This window comes from Solanum dulcamara, chromosome 4 (genome assembly GCF_947179165.1).
Source record: "Solanum dulcamara chromosome 4, daSolDulc1.2, whole genome shotgun sequence".
NCBI lineage: Eukaryota > Viridiplantae > Streptophyta > Magnoliopsida > Solanales > Solanaceae > Solanum > Solanum dulcamara.
The window spans coordinates 10,875,223-10,897,673 of NC_077240.1; the positions used below are offsets into that span (position 1 = coordinate 10,875,223).

Here is a 22,451-nt window from a genome sequence, read left to right on the forward strand (position 1 = left end):
AGTATATTCTCTCTCCATGTCCTCCAATTCTTCATGACTACTCAGTGAAGGTTCCAACATATGGTGGTTGGTTGCTGAGTTCCCCAATTTACTTACTTTCATACCCCAACCACGGCTTGTAAATTTAGGATATCTTGCTTCATTTGCTGACTATCTTTCATACCTTTACTGTCGCTTCAAATTTCAATGCTTTGGCTTCATTTGCTACCATTGAGTTATCATAATGCCTTACTAGTTATCAAAGTTAGATGATTGCATATGCAATGGGTTTCCTTTTTCATTGTCAGAATTTCTGTATGTTGTCAATGATTTAATTACGCTAGGAAGTCATTATTGCGTGATAAAAAGGTACCGCCAAAATTTAAAGGTAGGTTTTACAGAGTGGTGGTTAGACCGACTATTTTGTATGGTGGAGTGTTGGCCCGTCAAGAACTCTCATGTTCAGAAGATGAAAGTTGGGAAGATGAGGATGTTAAGGTGGATGTGTAGGTATACTACGAGAGATAAAGATTAAGAATGAAGATATCCAGGACAAGGTACGAGTGGCCCCCGTATTGGACGAGATGAGGGAAGAGAGATTGAGATGGTTTGAGCATGTGAAGAGAAGTGTAGATGCTCCAGTGAGGAGGTATGAGTGGTTGGCAATGATGGGCGTCACGAGAGGTAGAGGCAGGCCGAAGAAGTATTGGGAGAAGTGATTAAACAAGATATGATGCATCTTGAGCTTACCGAGGACATGACATTATATAGGAGAGTTCAAAGGTTGCGGATTATGGTAGAAGGTTAGTTGGTAGTTGATCGTTATCTCGCTTTCCTTCAGGATAGGCTTAGTGGTGATACTTGAATCTTCTTTCTTACCAGCAGTATTAGCACTATTCTCATAGTTTCTTGTTATTCGATTTTGGTTATCACTTGTGTTTTTTATGCTCCGGTTATCGCATTATTTCCTTGTCGTTACTGTTCTTTCTTATGTTTGTTGTGTATGCTCTCCATTTCGCATTATTAATGCGTGGTGTTACTGGTCCCATGTCTGTCTTCCCTTTTCCAATCAGTTTGGAAATGCTTTATTTAAGTCGATGATCTATCAGAAACAACCTCTCTATCTCTACGAGGTAGGGGTAGGGTTTGCCTACCCACTACCCTCCCCAACCCCCGCTTGTGGGATTACATTGGGTATGTTGTTATGAAGTCATTAGTTATGACCCCCACAAAACTCATGCAATTTTGTGCAGTTGCCTGCTTGGATATACGAATCACCATCGTTTACTTTTTGAAATTAGATGAATCGCCATCTTTTACTTTTTGAAATTGGAATACTATGTATAAACTTTTTCAACCGTTGACAATATTGTTGTCTGCTTTGAACCTCAGGAGCTTCAAAGAGGAAAGCAGTTGATCGTCCAATAAAACATGAAAACTTGAAACGGACAGCTGGACTAGTAGTTGATTTAACTGGTGGTGAGCGAAGTCAAGAAATTCTGGTATGTATTCTTCGGTGTGCTCTCCTCTCCTTCCACTAGTATTGTTTTATAGAGTTGCATCCATAAAAAGCATGGCATCACTATTCCTTGGTATCTTGAAATCAGATATTTTGACTTTTGGATTTGGTTTGTGAAATTGTTTAGGCATATTACTTCATCTCTGTTTCTCGGTCAGACTTAGTGTTTGCTTTTGACAATTGATTGCATGTTGAATGTGCGTTATAGCTTGAAGAAGGGATAAATCTACTTAGCATATTGATTGCATGTTATCCATCGAAGTAGCTTACCTGCTGTCAATGACCTTGTTAAACTAAGACACTATTAATTCCTATAAAAAGGGACTATCACTGAAGTGTTATTTGTAATTTATTTTCATGAACGATTGAGTTACTTCATCTTTATTATTTATTATTATTTTGACATGCCAAAAGCCACCAATGCTTTGATCTAGTGGTAAAAGCACAGTGTATGATATTGTCATAGGCTTGAGACTTATTGCAGGCAAAAGTCCGGTATTTTAGTGGAGAGACTTATTGCTGGCAGAAAGTTTGGTATTTAAGTGGAGAAGAATAGAGGGACAAGCAAATTATCCACCGAATTTTGAACTATGCCCCACTGTCCCTTGGGATTTTTTTGGTTAAAAAAGAAACCCACAATACTACCAGAAGAAATACCTTGTACTTTGTGCTAGAAGAGTGTTTTCCTCCGGGGTGCATTGCTCAGTACTTGTTTTAATGTTTTCAACTACTTTTCTCTTTGTACTAACAGAACCTAAGTTGTCTTGAATTTGTCAATAATAAGTTACAGGTTAATGTGATTTTTTTCCTCGATCTTTTCTGAAAGATCTTATTATGGACCTTAATCACTTATCTTGCATTTAAGTTACTTTGCCTGCAGAGCTAAGATTGATAACAAAGATGAGACATAGTGAACCGGCCATTTATAATGAATGTATTCTAGTGTTATTTCTTCTCCCTTTCAATATCTCTGCCTTTTGACCATTGTAGACTTTCACTTCAAGTGGCTTACAAGATCAAGAGGCTGCCCATCTCATTCAAGAGAATGAAAAGCTCCGCGCACAGTAAGTATACTTCATAAATGAGTCTGTCATCTTCTCATAATGCGATTTCCAAATTATGTTTTTTATCTTATTAATAGAAGGAAATGCAAGGACGACAAACACTTTCTGTAGTCTGACAACTTAACTTTTCTTTTCTCCTCTCTTTCTTGTGAGGCCCAGGGAGGAGCAGTGTGTTTACCTAGAAATCAAAATATAATTATATAGAAATAGGGATAATACATAAATTTCCCTTACAACTTTGGCTGAATTATGAACTACACAATTTTGGCTGAATTATGAACTGCATACTTAAAACTTTGAGGGCGACCTATAACCCTCACGTTTATCCACAGTGGAATCTTACACCCTTGAGTGCTATCATTGAAAAATAATCTACGCACCTCCACCGAGCTTGTGAAAAGTTGAAAAATGAAGGCCAAAAAAACTGATGTTCCTCTTATCTCTTTTTTCAAAACTTGGTTATGGTTAGAAATATATGGATAGTACTTGTCGAAAAAAGCCATTTCTGGCAACTTTGTGCTTTATCACTCCTCCATCAAGTGATTTTCGGCCACCAGCTTCACGTCTTCACGCCCTATTCACTCAAACACTCAGGAAAGCTTCTTTTGGAAAAGTAAAAATAAACACACACTAAGTTTCAAAGGAAAATTCCTGCTCACTCATGCACATTCCATAATTTTTCTCCATATTGCACAAGCACTCAGCTTTTTGCTCTTAACTCTTTTCCCGTTTTGTCCTGTCTTTGTACTGTACCTTTGTATTCCAAATCCTGTTCCAATAATTTTGACCTCTTTTTCCCCCAATCTACTTCCGATGAGAAATTCTCCTCTAGCAATTTTCATAGATAAGCAAAAGATTGTTAGAAGAGAAGGCCTTGTGCAACGAGATATTCAAGACAGTAGTAGGAAAACGTGATGTACCAAGCCATGGCAAAACATGCTTTGACTATATTGAATTGTGTTATCTCATCTAAAACCTTAGCTTAAACTCTAGGGGCCGTTTGGTTTGGATACAAGTTATGATTAGATTAGTTATGTTGGGATAAGTTATGCTAGGATTAGTTATGATGAGTGTAGTTTTTATTGCTTGTTTGGTTTGGCATATTCAAAATTATATTCATTGCATAATTTCTAAGAATAAGTTGTTTGTTTACAAAAATACCCTCCACCTCATTTAGTTTCTTTTTTTTTTACATTTTCTTTGCAAGCTTTAGTTATTCATTCTTTAAAGTAATTTTTTTATCTTATTTAACTTAAATATTTTTGTGTGTGCATTTTCATGATTGTGCCGTGTATTTTTTAGAGTTGAACTTTCATCTTATTTAACTTAAAAATAAAACTTTTATCTTATTTAGCTTTAAATAAAATTTCCATCTTATTTAACTTAAAAATAAAACTTTCATCTTATTTAGCTTAAAAATAAAACTTTCATTTTAAGTTTATTAAAGTAAAAAAAATTATTATTAAAATCATCTACATTTTAAAGTCATCTACATTTTAATTTTTAAGTGAGTAATAAATTATTTAATTAAAAATATGTAATTTAGTAGAGAAGTGAACATTTTAAGAGAAATCAAAATTTAAACAAACATAAGAAGTAGACAAATAAATTCAACTTATAATATATTCATAAATAGAAATTGTATTTGTAAAATGTAATTTTTTAATAGAAAAATATATTATCATAAAAACAACGATTAATTAAGGTTGTGAATGTTATTATAAATGTTGTTAAAAATTATATTAATATATATGAATGTAAAAAGTGGTGTATAAAAGAGATTTTAAGGGGGATATTTTTGTTATTTTACATACTTTATCCGAGGATAAGTTATCCTGGGAATTTGATTTTTAGGTTGATGGGTGACGATGAGACTTGAACCTAAGGATCTCTGCTATCTTTGACAGCATATTGAAGTGTGTGACTATCTTATCAAAGAACTCAAGTTTTGTTAGAGAGGACACACTTTATTTACTTAATTATGTCTTCAAGAGATCATATGGAAAGCTATTCCTATTTTCAAACTTGCATAACATTCCAATATGTGGCATAAGCACATATTAACTTCTCACCAAGTACTTTAGCATTAAGGCCAAGCAAAACCCTCTCCCAAGAGACCCATTTTCCATTAAACGCAGAGACCATGTTCATTATATACCGTGACCTGTTAAGAAAACCCATTCCTTCACACTTCATACCAAAAAAAATAATACCTGTCTTGAGAAGCTGTGGGTATGGCGACCATGAAGAGCTCTGTTCAATGTCTAAGCATTGAGAGTTACAGACCATTTTTTTCACTGGAAATGATGGTGTTTGCCCGGTCAAAAATGGGATATCGGGTATGTTTTTCACGGAAAAGGTGAGAGATTTAAGGATTTCTTTCAAATCTTTGGAACATTGGAGTGTGTAGAAGATGACAATTATAGTAAAAATTCAATTTGGAAGATGGCCAAAGATAAGGGTGAAAAAGAAGTGAAAAAAGGAGTAAAACATCACATTTTCAATAATGACAGTTTTAGTAAAAAATCAATGTAGAAGATGACCAGAAGCAGGAGAAAATAAGATGAGAAAACAAGGGTTGGCGACCCCGAAACTAGAATTTGTTGCAGACTTCAGGCATGAATTGTTATATTTGTTTGAATAAAGAAGAAAAATGTCAAAATTGTGGACATTTGATTGGTGGAAGTCAAGAAAGAAGGCTATTTGCTTTCACACATTTTATCAAATATGGTGGTATAAATGTGTTCATAAGCACCAACCATGCCTCTAAATTGCCTATAAATAGGCATCTCCACCATGAATACAACATCACCAAAAATTCAATTCTTTGTATACTATAGGAGAGGTTTAGAGATAATTCTCTTGAAGATCTCCTTGGGAATAGTATTTTAAGAATTGGGGTAAGTGAGAGAAATAGTGTATTATATGGTTGTAATAATTTTTCATATAGTGAATATTTTTCTGAGTGGTCCGTGGTTTTTTCCGCATTAGATTTCCACGTTAAATCTTGTGTTGTTATTCTCTTTAAATTTCTCTGTTATTATTTTCTGCTTGAAGACAGTTCGAAAGGGATGGGAATTAGTCGGTGCCTTTTTCCCAACATGAATTGCGCAAGAAGTTCTTTCGGTTAAAACAAGGGTAGTGCATGACTTGCATTGTTCCATTTAAATATGGTTTTTGTCGAAGGGGTTAATGATTCTTCTTCGGACAAGTTTAGGGAGGGTTATAGGACTTCTCAAAGTTTAAGTGTGTAGTTGAAAAAATGTAACATGTTGAAGGGGATGATTTTTGTATTATCTCGTAGGAATATATTAAATTCAATTGCTATCAAATCAAATGAACACGCACGTGTGTTTGCAGTGCCATTGTATATCCATAAAATATATTTGTGTGATTACTTTGTTCCTGTCCCAGGTGCTCGGAATGTGAGAAAAGGGAGGAAGAACTTCATTCAAAGGTGTGCTTAAGTAACTTTTGTCTCCTTGTCATTAGTTGAAAGCAATACCTGATTTCAAAATGAAAATCATCATATATCTTGTTCATGTGGTTGTTGCAGGTTTATAAGCTTCGGAAGGAGCTGAAAGAAGCACAACGTACCTATGCGCATTTGCTAGTGGAATCAAGGTTATTAGACAAAGTCAAACCTGAAGAAGATGTTTGTATTTAACGAAGTGCCCATCCTTGTACTATAGTTAGCTCTTTGCAAATGAATTTTAATTTTAGCTGTTGTTGATAAAATCTTTTTCCTTTCTCTGTTGTGACGGATTTTACCATGATTCTTGTTTTCTTCTTTCGTTTATGCAACAGAATGGAAGGTGGACTCAAAGTTTTCACAGATTAGCGTTTGTCCCATTGATATCTGTGTATTTGTATACTGGTAACTCATTTTACGAGTTAACTCAAATGAAGATGGGCTTATTTTCTGGACTCGAATATGGTCACTTTGCCAATTAATCAGAAATAATGGTGTCTTCTTTACCATCACCTAACGACCCATTAGGTCGTTTTGAAAACTAGAGCTTTTTATTTCATAAAAGACTCATCCCGTAAATTTTTAATGGGTATTTTGGACCATTCAATAATTATGATTATTTAGTTGAGGGGTGAATTTAAATAACTAATTGAATTAATGGTTAATTTATTTTATTTTTTAATGGTTAATTCAATTAGTTATTTAAATTCACCCCTCAACTAAATAATCATAGTTATTGAATAGTCCAAAATACCCATTAAAAATTTACGGGATTAGTCTTTTATGAAATAAAAAGCTCTACTTCTCAAAAAGACCTAATGGGTCGTTACAACAGATATCAATTTATCCACCGTTCGTCCCCGAGCGGTCAACGAAGAGCAAGGGTTGAAAAGGGTACCTGACTCGACGAACAGATGTGGATATCTTTCACGCATATCCGCCTCAGTCTCTCAAGTGGACTCCTCAACCGGACGATTCTTCCATTAAACCTACATAGACGCAATCTCCCTTGACCTCAACTTGCGGACCTCCCTATCAAGAATAGCTACATGCTCCTCTTCATAAGACAAATTCTCATCAAGCAAGATCAAATCCCAGCGAATAATATAGTTTTCATCACCATGATATTTCTATAGCATAGACACATGAAACACTGGGTGCATTCCAGACAAACCTGGAGGAAAAGCCATTCATAGGCCACCTCTCCAATATGCTTAAGAACTTCAAACGACCCAATATACCTCAGATTGAGCTTACCTCGCTTACCAAATCTCACCACACCCTTCATTGGTGAACCTTCAACAACACTTGCTCTCTCTCCATAAACTCCATGTATCTGACCTTTCGGTCTACATATTCTTTCTGCCTTCTCTGAGCTGCTAGAAGCTTCTCCTGAATGAATTTCACCTTCTCTAATGATTCCCTCAAAAGATCAGTTCCCCAAGGTCTCACCTCAAACGCATCAAACCAACCAATAGGAGACCTACATCTCCTTCGATATAATGCCTCAAACGGAGCCATATCAATATTCGAGTGATAGCTATTATTATATGAAAACTCTGCCAAGGGTAGGAACTGATCCCAATGACCGCCAAAATCTATCACGTATGCACGAAGCTTATCCTCTAGCACTTGAATTGTCCTCTCAAACTACCCATCGGTCTGAGGGGGAAATGCAGTACTAAGATCCAATCTAGTACTTAACTCAGCATGTAAGGTCCTTCAAAAGTTAGGAGTAAATTGCATACCTCTATCTGATATAATAGAAATCAGAACTCCATGTAATCGAACAATCTCGCGGATAAAGGGTTTGGCTAACTTCTCAGCATTATAAGTCACATTGACTGGAATGAAGTGAGTAAACTTAGTTAACCTATCAACAATCACCCATATCGAATCAAACTTACCCAAGGTCTTTGGAAGGCCGACCACAAAATTCATTGCAATCCTTTCCCACTTTCATTTAGGAATGGGCATTCTTTGAAGTGTCTCTCCAAGCCTTTGGTGCTCATATTTTACCTGCTGATAATTTACACAACGGGCAACAAAATCAACAATGTCACGCTTCATTCTGCTCCACCAATAATATTGTCTCAGATCGTGATACATCTTGGTTGCACCAGGATGTATAGAGTACCTCGAACTATGAACCTCTACAAGAATAGTCTAAATTAAATTATCAATACGGGGTACACATATCCACTCTTTAATCCTCAAGACGCCTTCCTCATCGATCACAACCTCTTTGGCCTCTCCCCGTAAGATTGTATCACGAATTCGGCTCAGCTTCTCATCATCAAACTGCTTTTCTTTAATTTTGTCAAGGAAAGAAGATCTTGCCTCCACACATGCCAAGAATCCTCATTTCTCAGTTATTTCCAGCCTCATAAAGTCATTAGCCAGAGTGATAACCTCTCTAGTCAATGGAGTTTGGAAACCTACAAATGAGCTAAACTTCCCATGCTCCCTGCTTTTCTGCTCAAGACATCAGCCACTACATTAGCTTTTTCCAGGTGATAAAGGATAGTGATATCATAGTCCTTTAGTAATTCTATCCACCTTCTCTGTCTTGAATTCAAGTCTCTCTGAGTGAACATATGTTGTAAACTGCGATGATCTGTATACACTTCACATTTTACCCCATATAAATAATGTCTCCACTGCTTCAATGCAAATACAACCGCAGCCAACTCCAAATATGGGTTAATTACGTTCATGCACCTTCAATTGTCTTGAAGCATATGCAATTACATTCTTCTCCTGCACTAGCACTGCGCCTAAACTAGAATATGATGCATCACAATAAATAATGAAATTCTTACCTTCTACTGGCAATGCAAGAATCGGTGCAGTAGTCAATAAGGTCTTGAGTTTCAGAAAACTCTCATCACACTCGTCCGACCACACAAATGGAACTTTCTGCTTGGTCAGATTGGTCAGCTGGGAAGCAATAGAAGCAAATCCCTTGATGAACCGGTGGTAGTAGCTAGCCAAACCAATAAAGCTCCTTACCTCTGAGACATTAGTGGGCCTCGCCCAACTCTTCACTACTTTAATCTTTTGGGGATTCACCATCACTCCATCCTTAGAAACCACGTGCCCTAAGAAGGACATTGAATCAAGCCAGAACTCACATTTGGAGAATTTGGCATATAGCCTTTTCTCCTTTAACAAACCCAAAACAATCCTCAGATGCTCTTCATGTTCTTTTCTTCTCTTGAGTAGATCAATATATCATTAATAAAAACAATAACAAAATAGATCTAAATATGGCTTAAAGATTCCATTCATCATACTCATGAAAGTAGCAGGTGCATTTGTAAGCCTAAAAGATATTACCAAGAATTCATAGTGTCCATATCCGATTCGAAATGCGATTTTTGATACATCTGCAGCCCGTATTTTTAGCTGATGGTAACCGGACCTCAAATCAATTTTTGAGAAAACACAAGAACCCTCCAACTGATCGAATAGGTCATCAATGCGAGAAAGGGGGTGCCTATTTTTAACAGTCACCTTGTTCAGCTGCCTGTAGTCTATGCACATACGAAGGCTACTATCCTTCTTCTTTACAAATAAAACTAGAGCACCCCAAGGAGAGGCACTCAGTCTAATAAAACCTTTACCCAACAACTCCTGAAGTTGGGCCTTCAACTCCCTCAACTCAGCTGGGGCTATTCTATAACGTGGAATGGAATTAGGGCACGTGCTGGGCTCCAGGTCGATACAAAAATCTATATCCCTATCAGGTGGCATACCAGGTAAGTCTGCGGGAAAAATATCCATAAACTCACACACTATAGAAATAGACTCAATCGATAGCACTTCAGAACTATCATCCCTGAGATGTGCTAGGAAGGCTAAACAACCCTTACTTACCAACCTCGTAGCACGAAGAAAAGAGATAATCCAAACTGAAGAGGAAAGATAGTCACCATCCTATACCAATTGATCCATCCCAGGCTTGGCTAATGTCATAGTCTTAGCATTGCAATCTAAGATAGCAAAATTTGGAGAGATCCAAGTCATACCCAAGATTACATCAAAGTCAACCATCTCTAGAATAATCAAATCTACATAAGTTCTGCTCCCTACAAAAGTCACAAGGCAAGACCTATACAATTTCTCAACTAGCACAGACTTACCAACAGTAGTAGAAACACGAATAGGCATGTTAAGTAAGTCACAATGTAAATCGATTCCATCCACAAATGCAGAAGATATATAAGAAAATATGGATCCAGGTTCAAACAATACGAAAGCCAAGCTATCGCAGACCAGAAGAGTACCTATGATAACAGCATCGAATGTCTCTGTCTCTAACCTTCCGGGAAAAGCATAACAATAGGCTCTGTAGCGAAGTTATCTGGCTTCACCCTGTCCACCTCTATGACAAAATCAACCACTTCTATCACAAAATCAACCACTTCTAAAGGTCTAACCCAATTTTATGTGCACGTTCTTACTAAAATCTTCGATTGCCTTTACCCAAGTTTAATTGTTAGGTCTTCTTGTACCCATAATTTTGTCGTTCCTACATCGATCCACTTTTTTGGAGCTTACGATGAAGTCACAGATCCTTATTTAGAATCTTTGGAATATACTCAACAACCTAAATGCATTAATCGTATCTAAGATCTACCCCTAGAATACATTATACCTATCAAGAAAACCGTACCCAAATGACCTGCACCTTCCTACCCATTGAATAACTGCAAAACATTACCAAATTTGACCCATTCTGTCTCTATCCCAAGCGATATACATTCTTTCGTAGGTCAGGTCGCTAGAAGAAGTAACACAATCCATAATCCAACCAAGTAAGCATCGATATCATTGTAGTAGTCATATCCTAGCCCTCTTCTATATACACTCAATGTATGAAACTGCAGTAGAGATTCTGACCATAATCCTTTCACAAAGTGGCGAAATCCGCTCTTCTGGACTGAAGCAAAGTTGTGTAGCATATTTCGATAAGACACGAAACCTGGTCTCACAGGCTACAATGAATATCTTCCCTTGCTCTATATTTTGGAACTCATATCCCCTCTTGCTACATCCCTAATGGCTGGCTCAGGCGATGCTATTATTTTAGTTCTGAACATTTGCGAAAATAGAGTGAAGAAGGTCAGATACCAATTTGTATCACCTAGATACCCATTGGATTCAAGTAATAACACGAAATAAAGAAGAAATGAAGTTTTCCTAAAGTCCCATAGCCTCTCGAAGAAAAGTAAAGGCGTCCCCGTAGCGTTCCGCAAGACTCTACTAGACCTGTCCTTATATGATGAGATCACCAAACCTAAAGCTTTGATACCAAGTTTGTCACGATCTAAAATGGGTCATGAGTGTCACCCACACTTAATGACTCGGGATGACTTAAGATCCGATTTTTGATTCGAAAATAAATATAGCAATATGGGTGTCATTAGATTTGTATTCTTATGAAGATTATGTATTTGAATAGATTTTGATCATTCGGAAGCTTCACGAAAGACTCAAGTTTTAAATTGATTATTTAATTTAATTGAGGTTTAACCCTAGTTTTGAAATTCAGAAAATATGAGAGTTGACATGTTAAGTGACATCAAGATTAGGAACGTGTTCATATAATTGGGTGAGTTATTGGGTCTAGGTTAAACATATATATAATATTGGTATTCACGGATTAGTTTACTTATAAATATTATATATTTGATAGATTAAAATTGTTTTGAGGCATTGAAGAAAGGAAAGACATTGGTGGATTAGATTGCTTTACTTCGGTTCTTCGGTTGAGATATGTTATGATTTTTATTCTATATCATAGATAGACTCTTAATAGTGATTGATATTCATTGAGTAATGTGTGAAGTTTACTACGCATTTAATTATTTTGGTTTGGATAGTTGATATGTTATTGTGATTGGTCTGAAATCCCGAGGCCATGAAATCCATAATCTTGAACTTGCCCTATCAAAAATGGTTTCTTGAATATAGAAGGCTTGATGAAATAGATGTCCTTCATGTGATGACTTTCAGGTTTTGGAAAAAACGTATTTATTTGAGCTTCCGCGTTATTGTTATATTTATTAGTTGAGTTTTGTATCGTTGGTTCTCCCACCTAGGAGGTTAAGTTGGGTGCCACTCATGACCCATTTTGGGTCGTGACACATCATTACCGAGTTAATTACCCAGATAAATTGGACTTGTGACTGTAGAAATCTTGATGAGTAGGGTTGAGCAAAGACTCGACAAGTTTATTAATAATATATCTAGTGTAATTCACAAGTGAGGGTGTGGGGATGGTGAAAGTAGAGAGGCTTGACAAGTTTGTTGGCAAGAGGAAACTGCTTTTTAATCTTAAGGGCAGAAAATTATGCCACTATTGAGGGAATAATAAAAAGAAAGACCATTTTATTCTACTTTACCTGGATCCTTGTCTTGCACTAACAGACACCTTCTTACACGAGCACGAATAAAGAAATCTGCCCTGTCATTGTTTGATGGGACATTACACTTGTAACAAGATATCAAGGCATATGTGTTTTGTCATTTTTATTCATTTATCATTTCAAGTCTCAATTCTTATTCTCTTATTATTATTATTGCTTCTACTATCTCAATTCTTATTATCTTTTCAAGAACTATATCGATCTAGTCGTTGGAGTGGTCCCACCTGACAAGCCAGGTGTTTCATACCTCCCATCCTCCTCAAATCGTATTTTAGAGATTTCACTGTTGATGGTTGTTATAAATTAAAAAGAAAAGGGTCTGATATACTTTTCAATTTTATTATTTAGAGTTGATATATCTCTCGTTATTAAAGTGATTTTTTTCTTCTAACGGAAGTGAAAAATTAATTTTTTGAAATTTTTTATTAATAAAATAATATATATAGGGGTATATTTGGTCCTTCTCACATATAATTTATTTTTTTACTTTTTTTATTCAACGGCTAATTTGAATTTATTATTTTGATGGTCAAATTTATTTTTCATAACGAGGGGTATATCAACTCTAAATGACAAAATTGAGGGATATATCAAGACCTTTTCCCTAAATTAAACTGAACCAACATAGATTATTTTTTTCAATTTCAATTTATCAAATTTATAAATTAAATCAAACAACGTCTATATCCCATAAAGATATAGATAAAATTTGCGTACATCTCATTCTCTTCACACTATAGCTGTGGAGTTTCACTGATTATGCTATTGTTATTATAAATTAAATCAAACTAATGTAGATTAATTTTTTCAGTTTCAATTTTCCAATTGTTTTTCGGTTTTTTAGTCTTTTTACTTTTCTTTACCCTGCACACACCTATTCTCTTTTTTTGGTAGAAAAGATAACTTGCATTAATTAATTAAAGTAAAACATTAGAGGGATTAGATGGGCCGAAGAGGCCTATTCTACTAGTACAAAAAGAGATTATTGACATTCTAGTGTGAGATCGATTGCGGGTCCTTCATCCAGTAGTCGCTCACATTTACAGGGAGCAAAGCGGATAGTCTAGCTAAAAACATGGAGCAAACAACAAAGCTTTGGCCATGTTAACACTTTTTGACAGTCCACCTTCCTTTGCCGAATCGATGGTCGAAGCTGATAGAATAGGCACCACTTTTTGTTGTTTGTACCGAAAAAAATAAAATATGTTGGGATATATACTATTAATTATGAATTTAGATATAATATTTATTATAAAACAATTGTTTATTCAATTTTAATAGATCATATATTAGTTTATCTGTCTATTTACTTATATAGAGATTGATGATATGACTTTTTGAGAAGCTTATAAGTTTTCATTGTGTCAAACTATGCAAATAGATTTATGAATTCGACAACGTGAAATAAGTTCAGCAGTGCTCTAAAGAAAATTAATCGTTGAATTGAATTTGTCAGTAATTTAATTTGCAGATTAATATCTGTAATCTTAACATGAGAAATTAAATAAGTATTTAATGGGGTATTTCGAAATATAAATTGAGGAGTGCAATTACGAATTTCTAGTGGAATGGTTTGTGATTTATTATATTAAGAATAATTTAAATTAATTATTTGAATTATTTTCATAATAGGGAGGCTCAATAATAAATTGTGTAGTTCCTACCGTGCTCATATTTTACTAGAACTCAAAATTCTATTTTCTAGGAAAAATGGAGAAAGTAGCCTGTTTTTATGTTCCAAGAATAGACAGTGAGTTTTCTTATGGTTTTAGGACTAGGAAGAAATCTCTATAAGTAGAATTCTTCTAACTTAGAAAGAGAATAGATTTTCTATACAATACTTGCCCACCCAAGTGTTGAGAGAGTTTGATTGTGCACTTGGAATCACTGTAGAAGACCGCAAAACTGCAGTCTAACTTGTGGATTCACTTGAAGGTATCTGCTCACGCTTCAAAAGGTATTTATTGAATTATAGTTCAGAAAATTTATGTAGTCTATAGCATAATAGTGTGTGTTATAGCATAAACGTATGTGTTATCTATTATTTAAATAAGCAATAAGATTATGGTATGTTTCCGCTGTGCATATAGTTTTCAAAACATTACCTTCATAAATTCTACCCAGTAGAAATGCTGCACGTATAATGTATAATTATACAATAAAGTAGAAAAGGAAAAACAAACATGATATATTTGGTAGTCTTAACTGAATAATTGTTGCTTCATTTAAGGTGTAACAAAATCATAATCTAATTTCTCCACATTTTAAGCATGCGCCGAATGTCCCAATAAAAATCCATAATTATAGAGATGACCAAGAATAGAACGACACCGTTTAATTGTACAACTGGAAATATCAGGCTTTTAAGGCAGCTTTCAACTTTACTTATTTCACTTTTTCCCCCAGTTTTCATGCATTCATCACATAGAAACAGACGTCCAAGCAAAGTACAAAATTTCCTTCTCATAAACCCTAATTGGTAACACTCTGATTCCCCAGATTTTCTCTCTTTCGTTAATTTTCAGTGATTCATCGTTCATTGTATTCGTGTTCTTGATCTTTTTTAATGTACATGTATACAGTAATGTGTAGGGTGATGTACCCTGTGCATGCTATTTTTTTCTTGTTAGTGTTTACATAATTTTGTTAGTTTATTGTTGTGGTTGTTCCACGAAGTAGGGGTAAGGTATGTGTATACTCTACCTTCCTCAGAGTATTACATTGGCTATGTTGTTGTTGATTGTTGTGGTTGTTTTGTTGAAATTTGAATAGGTTGAAGAATTGAGAGAATGAGTAATGCGAAGAGGACAGAAGAGAGTGTGAAGACACTAGAGGAGGGCATTACGAAAGTGAAGTTGATTATGGATGGTTACCCTGCCTGTAAGCTGTTCACTTCTGAAGAATACATGAGATATTATAAGTATCCTTGAAATTTTGTTATGGTTTGCATTAATCTTATTGTTAGTAGTATTACACCATGTTTTGAGGGAATCTGTTTCTTCGAAGAAAATAAGTTTCTTGAAATTTGTCATCTCAAATTGTGTTCCCACGAAAGGAATGGTGAAGAGATTTGTTGTTTTTTAAAAAAAAATTATAACTGAGAATTCCCTGAGGCGAGTGGCAGATGGTCCAAAATTTGATGGATAATGGATCTACCCCCTCTACCTTTCTCCACTTAAGTACCAAGCTTTTGTTTGTGGCAGGGTTTAAATCCCTGACGTGCCTGAATTCATTTTTATACTTAATAAAATGGGAAAAGAAAACCTAACCCACATATCACAAGATACACTCTTACCACTAAACCAAAGCCTTGGGTCTGTTTTGAGGGGAGATGTAAGAAGAAAAAAGATGGGTGATTTATTGGTAAATTACTTTTAGCTGGTTGGTACAGTTAGGACTGTAGTGTAGTAGTAGTAGGTGTTGATGTTAGTGTTTCCCTTTCGTTTGGCTGTTTGTTTGATCCTTTCTGTTTGTATTTTCCTTGTTGGTATTCTAATTTGTTTCACAATAAGCTGAATATGCTTGCATCAAAATGTGTGATGGTAATTATGAGTACAACAACAACGATGGCTTGTTCACGTAAAATGCATACAGATTTAGTCAAAAATGATTTGCTATTTTATTGTCTGAAATACCGTTATAATCTTCATGTGTGCGAAGAAAGAGATGCAAGAGAAGTTAGTGCATGCACATATACCCAATTTGTTTGTATGTCAATATTAACATGGCTTCTACCAGGATATTAGCTAAGATAATCATTTCTGTGTTTGCTGATTTGAAACTACCATGAGGGTTAGTTTTTCAATTATTTTCTTTAGTTGCATTAGAGTAATACCTAACTTAGTTAGATCTAAGACTATGTTCCTTTCACTAATGTTCCAAGTGATGTGTTAGCATTCCTTTTATTATCTTTGCCGTTATACTTGTCCTGTTTGTTTAATTCTTAGGTAGTAATATAGTTGAAAATTTGGTGCTAGTATTATTTTCCATTGCAGTTTGAATCTTTAACTCTTGATAGCTCTGTTTATCTCTTGTGTATTCGACCTCCCCCACATGATTTATCAGCAGAACTTCTTCAAAGGTATCATGCTGTCTTAGATGAGAGTGTATACTTCAAGGTGAGTTTTTATGGACCACCAGTGGCAAACTTCATTCAAAAAATCATATTCTCTCTAAACAACTTCAGTGTTATCCTAACTATGGCTACATCTGCTAAAGTATCTTAATTCAATGTGAACATATTGTCTTTCATTTGGTCATTAGCATACAAGTCGTCATTACATTTTGAACAGGTAGAATGCAGATGATGTACTGTTTATTTCTGTTTGCTGGTTAATTTGGATATGAAATGCTTCACAAAATTGTTTTTCCTTAATATTGTAACTAAATGCAACCAAAATTCTGTAGTAACAAAGATGACTTGTCTAAGGAATGCAATGAATGTGGGTTTTTCTATTATGAGCAACTTCTCCTTGTCTAACACTGGCTAATATCCTGTGTTGAATATCACTTTTCACTTTGCTTCTAGGTTCTGCCTTTTCTGAAAGATAAGAGTGGTGCCTCTCTGTTAGCTGAATTCTTACGTGCCTGGACAAATTACAAAGCAATGGTGAAGTGTCTTGGAGGGTTTTTCCTTTACCTTGATAAAAAATGCACCGATCAGAAAAGTTCTGCACCCCTTAAAGAGGTTGCTCTTTCGTGTTTCCAGAATAGGGTAAATGTCTCTGTATATCTACATAAAATCATCTCTTGCTAATTTGTAGACGCAGAAACTTCGTAATATACTGATTTTCCTTTGCCCATTTCAGGTTTGCTGTGATTTCCTTCCAGAACTTTTTGATGCTGCACTTTTACTGGTACTTTTAAGAAGCATGTCAAGTTTGTTGTTGATTCCAACTATGAATAGCTAGTTATTTACAGTATGCCACATGTAGGTAAGTCAAGACCGTAAGGAGGAACCAATTGACAGGAGCCTACTACAGGGCCTCTCTACATTTTTCTGGGAAAATGGTGGGTCAGAGAAAGGAACGTACTATTACATGTTTGAGGAGAAATTGCTTGCAGATACATCCAGCTGCTACTCTCGATTTGCCTCCGAGTGGCTTCTTAGCTATTCATCGACAGATTATATATTGAAGGTTTTCTATGCTTGTCTTAAAAATAGCAGTGTGCTGGATGAATTTGTTTCTTTCATAGGATTTCCCATTTCTAACAAAAAATTCTTCTGTACTATCGTTCTAATTAAAGGTGCTATTGTTAGGTGGAACGGTGTTTGAATGATGAAAAAGGAAAGCTGAGTCAGTACATGTATCCTTTCTCTGTAGAGAAGCTACTTCAGGTACTACTGTTTATTCCTTTACTTTCTTACAGTTTGTGATCAAGTTCTTAATATTTTATTTGATGATATGAGCTAAAGGATTCAAATATTGTGGATGTTTCGCTAAACTAGTTTGTTCTTATCATAATGGTGATAGATGTGATTGCAGTCTTAATTTTGAGGGTATAAAGGTTCTATCCTCCTTGTTCGATATCCTACATGTATAAAATTTGTAATCCTTGGTTTCACATGATTAATGTCTTTATTTTTAAAAAATCTGAGAAGCTAAATGTCTGGTTTCACGGGGTTAATGTTAAGTCTCTTCTCACACATGATCACTTGAGCATTGTGTGTGGATATGTTACATGGCTATGGATATTTCTTTTTTGAAATTAAATGGCATCAAGTAGATGCAAAAAATACAAGAGTGCACCATTGAGATAACAAAAAGAGATTGGTTAGCTCCAGATAAGTAAATTAAGTGAAATCTAGGGAGCTAACAAAATTGGCCTCAGCTATTTACAGGGGTCAATTTTGACCAACTAGATAGATTTGTAAGACATCTAGCCTTCAAGAAGTAATTTGGAGTTGAGATGCAACCAAAACATCTCTTGTTCAAAGATACATGGTTTGGGATATTTCATCACTTAGATTTAGCTAATTGTTAAATGCTTGTTGAGACTGTGGTTTTAGCATTCATGACTAGTTAAATGCTCAAGTCACAAACCTCCCAGACAACCCATTGCTAACTTATTTTCTATTAACTACTCTACGTAGGAGAACCACGAGGATAGACCATTCTTCTTGGGTTTCATGTGCTTGAATGAAGGTACAACATTGTGCCAGCGAACTTTTAATCAAGTGTATTCTCTCTCTAGAAAAATATACCTTTTAGTGATACATTTTGCCCTAATGTCATTTGGTGGAAGAATGGTTGTTCGTTTTCTTTCTATGTTACTAATAAGTGAGTGTACCTGCTCAGGAGTATCAGTCTTGTGACTGGACCAAACCCTGCGAAACAGTACACAACTATAGTACTTGAAATAACTTCTCCAAGTGCTTCTCATACCCACGGATTACAGTTGCTTTAGAAACCAATAAATTGTACTATCATTCTAAAGAATGTTACTTTTTCAGAGAATGGTCACTGTAATTTCTTGTCACCTAATCTCTTTTCGTTTGATAAAATATGTTAGTGAACAACTCATTGCATCTAATGGATGCCATCAATGAAACTACTTCATAAAAAAAGAATGTCAGTTGACCAGTTAGTGATTCTCATCTGAAAATTCTTTTCAGGTTGTGCATCTGAAGTTGATTGGTGAAACTACAAGCCAGCTGATTGAAAAAAAGACGGCTGAGAACCTCAACTCAACAAGATATCAGGTTGGTTCTTTTTATTAGTCTCTAAATGCTAAAAGAAAATACATATAAATGCTCTCGATGCACCCAAGGGTGTGGCTCAGTGGTCAATGAAGTGGGTTGAAAACCATGAGTCTTATACAAAAAACATTAGGCGATTTCTTCCAATCTGTCCTAGACTTGGTGGACAGAGTTACCTGGTACCTAGTGGGAGTTGACAGGTATCCCGTGGAATTAGACGAGGTGCGCACAAGTTGGCTCGGACATCACGGTTATAAAAAATGTTCTCAATGGATTTTAGCTTTTCGTAACTTTCTTGTATCATCTCCAGCAATGTAGGTGACCCATATTAGTCCTACTATCGTGCTTTTGGGTATGTTTTTAAAATTATAAAGTTAATTGTTGCTTTTGGTTGAAACACTCGATCCATGGGTTAATATCACCTTCTACAAATTTATATTGCATCAGTATCTGCAAAACATCACAACTTGCACCACCATTGTCTATATTTTACTTGAGAAGATTTAAGATGCATTGTTCTGAGTCCTTTAATGTGGAAAATTAAAAGGTAGGGTTTCTGAACTCGTGAGATTTTGGAGAAGTTCAATCCTATTTTCTCAATCATACTAAGCAAGTAGGGGGGGGGGGGGGATCTAGTTTTTTTGTAGATCAACTTTGTTGAAGAATAAACTACATCTAGATGGGTTTTTTTGAGAGCATCCTTCGAAAAAACTTAATTACGATCAAAGCTAGGGTATAAACCAGGCAACCAGCATGCAGTTATAGTGCTTGACAATTAAATATGTCAATATCGAAGCTAGTATATAACCAGCATATGTTTAGATGTACTTGAGTTTTTAGTGCATCAATAACCTATGTTCATTGTGTAGCATACATTAAGTAGTAGTTAAATGTAACAAAATGAAGATTCTGTAATTAATCCATTATTAGTGAATGTCCAGAAAATATCCTTCTAAGTCATGATCAACCTTCAAATTTAGCCAAATGTGAGGATTAAATGCAAATTGGATTTAGATGCTAAAATCAATCCCGATCCAGTTAAAAATTTAAGTTAGATTCTTAAGTAAAAAATGAATTTATATTTTATGTGATCATAATTTGAGAGTTGACAGATTGAGTTTTCAAAACCAATTTTACTTTACATGTGAGCTCTCTCTGTAGAATCTGTAATGCTTTAGGCTCAACTCAGCAATGACCTTCACATGTTTTTTGTTGTGTTGTCTATTAGTTATGTTCTATTTTATTTCTGTGAATGATTAAATCTATTTTTATTCCACCTCGGCCATTAGTCTCTGATGTAGCATGTCTATTTTTTTTCTTCAATATATGCTGCTAAGTGTTGCATGATAAGTTTATTCAAGTTTTGGATATTCCTTCCCCCCATGTACTTATTTCTATCTTCGCACATGATTCTCTAGAGCAAAAGGGGTGTAGCATCTGGATGACCCTGATTTCTGGTGCTGTGTTGTGTGGAATTTTTGAGAATAGTAACAAATGTGGGCTTTTTTAGGACAAATATACTCTTAATAGCTTTTTAATTGCTACATTATGTCTCTTTGTCGTCGAAACATATCAAAGATCTTGAAAATTTTTCATTAATTGTTAATTGCGTGGTCTTTCATTAAACCTGAAATTCACATTTGAAGAATAAGAAAAGCCCACTACCCCATGTTCCTCCTGGATCTTGATCCCAGAGGGAGAACATGTGATAGTTCTGCAGTACAGTTTTTATAACATCACTTATAAAAACATTATAAGTAATTACTGTCAAAAATAATAACATACAAGTAATTTCTGATAACATTGCTTATTTTTTAATTTTGTTACAGGAATTACTGTCCAGATGTTCCAATTTAAGCATTGGATAAAGAAGTGCCACATTTTTTACCAACATTATAGTGTCAGATAGTACCCCAGGAAAGGGAACAAAAAACACTAACAAAAAGCCCAAAAGTGTTATTGACCAGTGACGATTTGGATGATCTCTCCCAGAGTCTATTTTTTGCGGCTCCACTATTGGTGCTGCTTGGATTTAGGTCCTTAATTCCTTTTTTGGCGCTACTCATAGCTGAAAGTGTCTAGGGATTTAGCAGGGCAAACATATTCACTAGTAAGAAGTAAATATACTTTACTAATTTGCACATTTCTGCAGTATATGCTATACATCTCTTACGGGGGAGAAGATACTTCATAGTTTCACTGATGCAGAAATCTCATACATATTTGCCGACTGAGGAATGCAATCATAACTACCAAAAAGCTGCAATATCTCAGATATTATAACTGACTTTGCTTTGGCATATGCTTTGTTTTTTTGTATTTGCCTGTATATAATTTGATTTTGTTTCAATCTGCCTACAATCTCCATGAGCAAATTTTCCAGCAAAAGTTAACCATTTTACCGTCTCAGATTTCTTGGTCGTTCTCTCTTTAGAATGACATATTGTTCAGTGAGTTAACATGCAGCATATGAGCTTGCACATGAGAGAGATATGCAAGCTTTTATATGCATAAATTGAAATGTCTCTGTTGAACAATATCAGTCATTACATGATCTAAGTTTCGTATCCTTCATCACTTTTAGCTCTGTCCATAATCTCTTCAATGGTTTCAAGTGGCCTCTTCTTAAGATTGGATTTGTTCCAGACATTTTCGGTAGGTCCAAGTTAGGGTATGGTGCAGGGCAAGTGCACAAATAAACTTGTGTTCGACTTCAACTTCAATCATTTGGGTCTGAAGTTAGGTTTGACATTCTCAAATTTCATCCATATGTCTGAAGTTTCTGCAATTTTCAATTTCAATCTCACAGGTCTGAATTTGACTATGAAGTGGCTAAGTACATATTAAATACTTTTGATTTTCAACTATATTTCATTAGACCATGTGAAGTTTTCAAACTTCAGACATGCGGGTTTGTCATGCCCAGCTTTATCCGAAAGTTTGAACTGATAGAGATCAACAAGGTGCACCTTCCTAAGGTTTGTCATACTTTACTTTCACTTTTGTACAAATGAACAAATCCTCTTCTTCTCATGTTAACGGCGAGTCAATCCAAAGGTTTGTTCATTTTTTCAGAAAATGTAATTCACCATAGCATGTCGGGAATAAGGGGGACATAGTGAACGTAACCACTCCCTTGGTTAAGTGTGTGCGTGAGTTACTCGAGTTGAGAACAACCTCTCTGTCTCTTTGAGGTAGGAGTAAAGTCTATGTATACTTTACTCTCTTCAGACTCCACTTTTGGGACTACACGTGGCTTCTTCTTGTTGTGTTGAAGTTGTAA

At 35.3% G+C, this 22,451-nt stretch overlaps 2 protein-coding genes across 2 annotated transcripts in view; both read left to right on the plus strand.

Moving 5' to 3' along the window:
- The window catches only part of LOC129886174 (protein MICRORCHIDIA 6-like), a 28,790-nt gene extending 22,301 nt beyond the window's left edge, over positions 1–6,489 (plus strand). Inside the window, exons 17-20 of the mRNA XM_055960752.1 lie at positions 1,372–1,481; positions 2,489–2,562; positions 5,977–6,019; positions 6,119–6,489. Coding sequence (XP_055816727.1) covers positions 1,372–1,481; positions 2,489–2,562; positions 5,977–6,019; positions 6,119–6,229 — 338 coding nt within the window. The 3' untranslated portion in view covers positions 6,230–6,489. The remainder of the gene's footprint in view (positions 1–1,371; positions 1,482–2,488; positions 2,563–5,976; positions 6,020–6,118) is intronic.
- Positions 6,490–14,800: 8,311 nt separating this feature from the next.
- On the plus strand, positions 14,801–21,564 carry LOC129886175 (cullin-1-like). The gene is made up of 9 exons (XM_055960753.1): positions 14,801–14,947; positions 15,241–15,388; positions 16,487–16,586; positions 16,997–17,182; positions 17,277–17,324; positions 17,403–17,606; positions 17,729–17,806; positions 19,085–19,171; positions 20,998–21,564. Exons 2-9 carry the CDS (start codon positions 15,258–15,260, stop codon positions 21,034–21,036), a joined length of 873 nt encoding a protein of 290 aa, XP_055816728.1. The 5' UTR covers positions 14,801–14,947; positions 15,241–15,257; the 3' UTR covers positions 21,037–21,564.
- Positions 21,565–22,451: the final 887 nt, after the last annotated feature.

Excerpts from the sequence above, each read along its gene's own strand:
- LOC129886175 (XM_055960753.1), top strand. The coding sequence starts at position 15,258 with ATGAGTAATGCGAAGAGGACAGAAGAGAGTGTGAAGACACTAGAGGAG. Across the intron at positions 16,587-16,996 it reads ATGAGAGTGTATACTTCAAG|GTTCTGCCTTTTCTGAAAGA; the intron begins GTGAGTTTTTAT and ends CTTTGCTTCTAG. Across the intron at positions 17,183-17,276 it reads TTTCGTGTTTCCAGAATAGG|GTTTGCTGTGATTTCCTTCC; the intron begins GTAAATGTCTCT and ends TGCCCATTTCAG.